This window comes from Spinacia oleracea, chromosome 4, assembly GCF_020520425.1.
Source record: "Spinacia oleracea cultivar Varoflay chromosome 4, BTI_SOV_V1, whole genome shotgun sequence".
Lineage (NCBI taxonomy): Eukaryota > Viridiplantae > Streptophyta > Magnoliopsida > Caryophyllales > Amaranthaceae > Spinacia > Spinacia oleracea.
Genome location: NC_079490.1, coordinates 93,571,175 through 93,578,979, shown reverse-complemented (window position 1 = coordinate 93,578,979; position 7,805 = coordinate 93,571,175). Strand labels below are relative to the sequence as shown.

The 7,805-nt window shown below is 32.4% G+C and overlaps 1 protein-coding gene across 1 annotated transcript; it reads right to left on the bottom strand.

Moving 5' to 3' along the window:
* Nucleotides 1–1,365: 1,365 nt before the first annotated feature.
* Nucleotides 1,366–5,688, bottom strand: LOC110775964 (transcription factor MYB83). Its single transcript, XM_021980553.2, has 3 exons — nt 4,999–5,688; nt 4,003–4,879; nt 1,366–1,925 (listed from the first exon to the last, which is right to left on the bottom strand). Exons 1-3 carry the CDS (start codon nt 5,410–5,412, stop codon nt 1,819–1,821), a joined length of 1,398 nt encoding a protein of 465 aa, XP_021836245.2. The 5' UTR covers nt 5,413–5,688; the 3' UTR covers nt 1,366–1,818.
* Nucleotides 5,689–7,805: the final 2,117 nt, after the last annotated feature.

The window sequence follows — 7,805 nt, the reverse complement described above, 5'->3', positions numbered from 1 at the left end:
AACCGAAAAACATGGTTTTGAGGATCCCATAAGCATATGGAAGCATGAAGGAAGCTCTAATATAGCTTGACAAACAGAAGAGGCTAATACCCCTAGGTTTGTGTTTTGGACAAATTCAACTTAGAGTCGAACTTGCCTTAGTGAGGTGCTAACATCGATTTGAGCAAGATAATAATGGACAACAGAGAGAGATAATACTTAGAGAGTAAAGTAGTATGTTATTATCAGATAATTCCGTGTTTATACAAATGAAAATGAATCGCTTTATATTGTTACATCAAGGAAAATAACCTACAACATCAATAATTAGGCAATTGATGACCCGACTCCTTAACTCAAGCCTCCAACTTAATGTTGTTGTAACCGTCGGCTCTCATGTAGCCGTTGTGTAGGCGAGTGAGTGAGGCGACACTTAAGCCTTACTGGCTGCCACATGGATCCCAGGATGGCACACTTAATCCACGTCACTAGGAGGGTATTTCCCCCTAACAGTTCATGCATCCAACTCTCTCTTTTCTAGCTTATTTAAAGAGCTAAGCCATTCGTTCATGGAATTTTCAAATGTTTGAGGCATTTTCGAACAGCACTGTGAAACTGGATTATAAGTGCAAATAATACCTTCACTAAGCCCCAAATTTATACAAAAAAGAGCATATACGAAGTTATACAAAGCAACATCACCTGCGCCAGGCACTGGGCCTGCTGTAGGACGATTTGCAATCTTTGGCTTTATGTCATACAAGGGCTCTTATTCAATTCCAAGTACAACACATTTCAGCAAATTGCTCGTCAAAATCAGGACGAAATCTCCGAAAACTACAAGTCTCGCACCGGCAATTCCGAAAATAGTCCAATTTAAGCACCCTGGTCAATTTCATGGTTTATACTTTCAAAATCATGGATAAGTCAAGATTCTAGCCCTAGACCGGCGTCCTAAGTCGAGTCAGCATCCGCATTAGCAAAAGTTGAATGTACTTTGACTTGCGCTTTTTCTATACCAAAAATACCCAGTCAAAGTGGGGGCTTATAGTGCGTATGTACACCCCAAAAAATGGGAAATTTTTTTCTAGAATTTGAGTCAGCATTCTCATTAGCAAAAGTTGAATATTCTTTGACTTTCTTTTCTATACCAAAAAACTTCAGTCAAAGTGGAGGCTTATAGTGGGTACGTACACCCCGAATAAATGGGCAATTTTTTTTATTATTTTCATGCATACATTTTGCCACAAATTCCAAAATCACACACAACACATACCAGTTAAATGCAAACCTTGCAAACAAAAACAAAAGCACATAGCAAAATATTCAAAGTTCAAACCCTTCAAAACACAAAATGTGAGAAGTACTCCTAAGGTGAGAAACGTGAGAAGCAATAATTCGTATATATATATTATCTTTTACTCGGCCGAATGAATTTCAATGGTGGTAGACGTCGAGCATAATATCTTAGAAATTTTGTAGGAAGATCATTGCGATCATCATGTATCTAATCTTGTAGATTCTGGTTCTACAATAAGACATATTGAGTTCTTTTGGAGTTAATTGTATAACATATTACATAATCTGTTCAAACCATCACTTGATGTAAAAAAATTCGATGTAAAAAAATTCTTATACTATGTACTTCAATATGCCCCTCTCGTGGCCCCTTGAAACAAATAAAATTAATTAAAAAGTTCAAAATTTAGTGATATGAATATGTGTTAGTAAGTTAATAGGGTGAAAGTTTTACAATATAATATACATGATACACTACTCCAACAATAGAAGAAAGTGTTGTTGTAGTAGTGGAAGACATAAACTTATCATAATATCATATTAGAGGATAGGTGAGTTGGGAATAGAAAAATCATATAGAAGACTTGAAAGATCATCATCCATGGACATAGTTTCCTCGCATGGTTCTTTTTCCGTTTTCTTCACTCCTGTACAAAATAAATATAAATAAATTTATTATCTTATAAACATAGTTAATTCTTAATAATTCAAACATCTACTTGTATATATAGTTGTCTATATTTAATAGAAAAAACTAGTGTGTAGCCCGGGCGATGCCCCGGTCGCTACTTTGAATAATTAAAATTCGAAATTCTTTTTCAACTCAATATTTGACTAAAATACATGTAGACCATAAAAGTGAAAAGATTCATTAAGTTCATCAATTACACATGTACATTACCTTTATAATGCCAAGTAATTTTCTTAATGTTTTAATCGTTTAATTCATGGTTTTTCTAATATTTTAATTATTATTTTTATTCCAATATAGTCCATAAGAAATAAGAGGTAACATAGAAATTTAGTTGTTTTAGACTTCATGTTAACATGTATTTATAAATTAACGTGCATTGATAAACAACAATTAGAGGTTGGTTAAGATGGTAATGAGAGTTATTCTCCAAACTTGAGGTCTTGTGTTCGAACCTTATTGTATTTATTTTTAATTGTCAACAACATCCCATAACCTTGGTAAGTGAATGACGTGGCGTAAACAGGAGAGTTCTACGTGGCACATAAACATTTTTCGCAACGCCTTTTAATATATTAGTATAGATATAAGTGGCATCTATATTTGATAATCATTTAAAACTTAATACAATAATACGTTGATCAATAACCAGTTATTGCCGTTAGAATCATTATCCGGAACATGGAATCATACGATCAAGTTTTAGAAAAACGGTCCAGATTGCTAGTAGAATCGTAGGGCTGGTGGGATCGTAGCTGGATCTGTTAGGATCACAATACGATTTGTAGGACCGTACAGGATCAGACGATCCTACTCTTCACATACATCGTTGCTGAACAATGAAGGATTGGAACATATCGTTCAGGATTGTGCAATATTAGACCATACTACTTTACTCATTAAAATAATCCTTAAACAACTAACTTGGTCTTAAATGCAAACTTTTATCTTCTATAATCAATATGACTCTTAGGAAGCCATATTGACTTTGAAATATTAAAATTATAAGAGAATATCCATGCTTTTAGCACCCATATTATTTGACAGATGTATATTTATTCATGTAGAAACACTTATATTACCCCCTTTTGAAAGTTTTTTGAATCTTGCGATTTTACGATTCGATTCTTCCGATTTGATCATATGCCCCTCACGGTCTAAAATGGGATCAGAATCATGAAAACCTTTTAACTAGTTCACAATCATCTTTCACCATGTCATAATTATTTGTCTTATACTTCGTATATTTAATTTAGAACTCTACTTTTCTTATAGAACAAGATCAATCACTATAAAATAATCACTTTATAGAGATGGCGAATTTCGTCTCTAATAAGTCCAATTCCGTCTCAAAATGATGATCGGAGACGGGTTTGAGACAAAATAGGGCGTCACTATAAAGGGTGTCTCAAATTATTTGATACAGAATATTGGCAAATACATTACAAGTTTGAGATGGTTTTTTCTGGAAGTCCATATACAATTCAAAATCAATTTTGATTTAGAGTCACATTTTAATATCTGTCTCAAGTTTGAGATGCTTATAAAATTCATCTCAAAATTTGTCTCTAATAATGCCTAATTTTGTAGTGAATATGGTGTTGTCTTCAGATTTTATTTTCATATGCCATGTGAACAATCCATTAATATTTAATAACTAAATTTTTTTAAGAGTCCATAAGATTCAATTAAATGGAACTCTTAATCCCACATAGTCGTTTAAGACCTCTAAAGTTATAAACCATATTATTTTATTAATTTTTTTAGGTGGCACATTGATTCTTAGGTGGACTCTTGGTTTTTCAAGTCTGAATTTAAGACATTGTCAAAGTCACCTTGTTGAATGTTGTAAATTGTTTTTCCTAACTTAAGATTAGGTGGGGCTTATGACATATCAACAAAACGTAAGTCTTAAGAGTTAAGACTTGGAGATAACGTAAGTCTTAGTTTATTTGAACTTCATTTATTTAAGATGAAAAAGAAATAGAATCAAGTTTATAATATAAGAATAATGAGACTAGAAGAGAGCGTACCTATAGAGAACAGTTTAGGGCTTTGTTCATCCGAATTAAGCATGTCATTATCTAATGACAGCATGGTGATCTCTATCTCTTTATCCATTCCATTCCGATCCATATCAGTGCTTGACTTACCTTGATCGATAATTGATGAATTCTCTTCTTCCGAGTTGTTACCAACCGACCATGAAGTGTAAATGTTGTTTAATCTATTGCTTGTACAAGTAATAACACTTGAAGGGGGTGTTGCAAGAGAGTGTTCATTGTGAGTCATTTGTTGTAGAGGATGTTGTAAACTATTAGTTGTGAACATAATATCATGATCACGGTTCTCAAAGAACATGTTATTTGGTGCATTTAATGAATTGTTTAGATGAGTGTGGTTGGCGATAACTGTATCGTTGGGATTCGGTGTCATGGGTGTCTTAGGAATCAAGGGAAAAGTTATATTAAAATTATCCGCATCATTACGCTTTGCTTCATCTTCAAGTATAAGTTTAAATTTATAAGTTGGATTATTGAGGAACGATAAAATTGGATCGCCAATGCTGGTTGTGTTTATAATATTGAAATTCGGATTAGATAAACTATTCAGATTTGAATGAGAGTTGGGAAATGGAAATGGAAATGGAAATGATATTGGTGTTGAGAAGGGTGAAAGAGAATACTGTGAAGTATACGAATTATTAGGAATTGAAATTGATAAATCTGGATGAAGATCTAGATGAGCTAGTTTATTCTTTCGGTGTTGGAAATGATAATCAAAATTTCCAATTAGTTTTTGGTTGTTTCCGTCTCCGTCTGAATTTAATATTGATGCTTCAATTTTCATTCTCCTTTTAATTTTTGTGTTCCAAAAATTCTTCACCTCGTTGTCTGTTCTTCCTGGCAACTATACATATTATAAAAAGAAATATCATCCCAAATAAATAAAATATAAAATATAAAATATTATATCCAAAACTTTTATAGAAGCTAAATAAACAACATTTCAATTTTCAAACATCTAACCTCAGCTGCGATTTTTGACCATTTGTTGCCAAGCTTAGAATGTAGTTCGAGAACAATTCTCTCTTCTTCGGGAGAGAACGCACCCTTTTTAAGATCAGGGCGTAAATGATTTGTCCACCGAAGTCGACAACTTTTTCCACATCTTATTAAACCGGTGTTTTGCACACAATTCCAATGTCTTTCTCCATGTTTTTTAACATACTCAATTAATAAAGCATCCTCCTCAGCAGTCCATGGCCCTCTTTTAAATATGCGCTCATTGTTAATTCCTCCTCTATAGCCACTAATATTTTCATGTCCATCTCCATTGCCACATTTCCGACAACTTCTAATGATACCCTTTTTCCTGGATGATGAAAATGTATGTTGATGATGATTCGAAAATCCATCATTCTGTGTTATCATCCTAGGCATATGACCTCTATCAATTTAAGGATATACAACTCCAAATATCTCTTCTTTATTATATTTGGGTTTATTCTTCTTTTTTCACCTTTTTCTATTTGTTCTCATACTTTTTGGTTAGCCTACATCTAATTCATAATTTATTTGTCAAAATTTACATGTGAAGAACCAAATCCTCTCCTCTCATTCTTGAGAGAGGAGAGAAGACGTTACAAAACTAAACCTTTTACTTTCTTCTTCCTTATTTCGCACTATAGTTTATACAATTTTTTTTAATTATTTTTTTTAAATAAAAAATGCTGAAAAATATATTATTGTTTCCCATAGTTATAATTGAAGGGAGGAGAGAAAATAACTGTAAAAAGAACGCGGTTAACGTCATTATGAAAGAGAGATAATAGATAATGATGGTTATTTTAGGAAAGATCAATTCTTTTGCTCCCGTACTATGTGGTTAATGTTACGATTCTATGAGTTGTATTGACAAGCACACATCTAATTTATATGACATAGAAATTTGAATCAAACACAGTTCTTGTGTATACTTAGACTTTTAAACAAAATTAATATATTCCCAAATATTTTTAAACAAAATTAATATATTAATATTAAAATACAATATTAATATTCAATTACTCTATTTCAAAACCCATAAGAGTTATAAATCTTTGTCATTTATCTTAGATATTAGGAAAGAGTTTCACATGAGGACCTTTTATTAATACTCTTTTTGTAGCAAAAGCGCTTTTAAAAAAAGGTTGCAAAAAAGGAACAAAATTTTCTTTTTGGTTGCGAGAGAGGACTTTAGAGTTCTATTCAATTTTTCGTCGTTGACTTGCCGCATGTCAGAAACATGCCATTATAAATGATCACAAAAGACAAAAATATGTGGTAAAAAGGACCAAACGATTTCTTGGATGAGAAATGGGACCTTTACACAATTTTTTAACCTTTGATTTTACTCAACTTTTCGGTGTGATCTGGTGTATATCGGGCACGTGACTCTTAAAAGAAAGCTAAAATCATCATTATTCTTGAATCTTCCACATTTTCTTCCTTTCCAAAAAAAACTTTGTACTAGTTTACGGAGATCTCGAAATCATCATCATACACCAAAATTCCAATATAGGCACCAAATTCGTGTCTCCCCTACGAGCTCGATAATGATACAAATAGTCTCTCTTCAGTTCGGAAACTCCGAGCGAAAGCACCAATTTGCTAAAGACGAAGTTCTATCTCTAAATTAAATTACAAATCTTAATTCAGAACTTCAAGAACCCAATTTCCAAGTCCAAACTTCAAATTCCAACTTCAATTTAATATTCAAACAATCCAATCGCTGAATCCGTTTTCCAATCCTGGAAATCGGTTCATGTTTTTAAATTTTGAACACAGTTTTAAAATTCAAACACAATCTCCAAAATTTGATGCCAAAATCCAACCTATAGCAAGATTTCCACTCAAATGATTAAATATCAAATAAATAAATCGAGTGTCGACCCATAGAATCGAGGAACCCAAAAAATCGAGCAAAAAGGCAATCTCGATCAGCCATTTCCGTAAAAGCAAACCCGAAAACGATTTTCCAATTGTCACTTTCAAGTAAATACTTTTTCTAAGCTTGCTAACCAAGAAAATCCATAAGTACAATAAACCAATGTTAATGCGTATTTGGCAACCATTTATCCGCCCAACGCAAAGTCATGCCTTTTTGGTCGGGAATTGCGCATCCCATGCGCTATGTGTAGATTCTGGTCAGGGGCATCGCCTTTCAACCTCTATATAAACCTGTATTTCCCCATTTAAATGTTTATTTTTCAAAAACTAATAAGTGATAATGAAGTTATACCGAATTAGTGACAAATTAAGAAATGTTTAGAGTAATATTTGGAGGAACATGCATGACACTTGAATGTTTCCTCCAAATGATCTTTCACACTCTTTTTACAACTTCATTGTCTTGATTTTCAAAAACCATTTTCAAAACTCACAATTTGTTTAAGAGATTTCTCTCTTAAAAACTATCTTTTATACAAATCATCATCAAACTTCGACTTTAAAAATCAAAATTTCCAAAAACTTCAAGGATGTTTGAAGATGTGAAAAACTATTTTCAAACTACAACTCATGAACTCTAAAATTTCATGTTTAATTTTAAAATTCAATATTCAACGATGTTTAAAAGACAGAAACATCTTTTCAAAACTAGAAAATTTCAATGTAAGGAGCATACAATAGTAAGGGTTTTCAATCTTGAAATTTCCTATCTCTTAATGCTAACTCTCCTAGTTTTTCAAGTTCAAAGTTCAATTTTAAAAATCAATTCTAAAACTCTTACAAAATCGATAATACTCTAACTTGAGAAACTTCAATTAAAGTTAGAATAATCCAAGTTTTCAAAG

Bases quoted from the DNA above. Each gene is read 5' to 3' on its own strand.
- LOC110775964 (XM_021980553.2), bottom strand. From the start codon at position 5,412: ATGCCTAGGATGATAACACAGAATGATGGATTTTCGAATCATCATCAA. The intron at 4,880-4,998 runs GTTAGATGTTTG...TAATATGTATAG, and splicing joins GGTCAAAAATCGCAGCTGAG to TTGCCAGGAAGAACAGACAA. The intron at 1,926-4,002 runs GTACGCTCTCTT...TATTTTGTACAG, and splicing joins CCCTAAACTGTTCTCTATAG to GAGTGAAGAAAACGGAAAAA.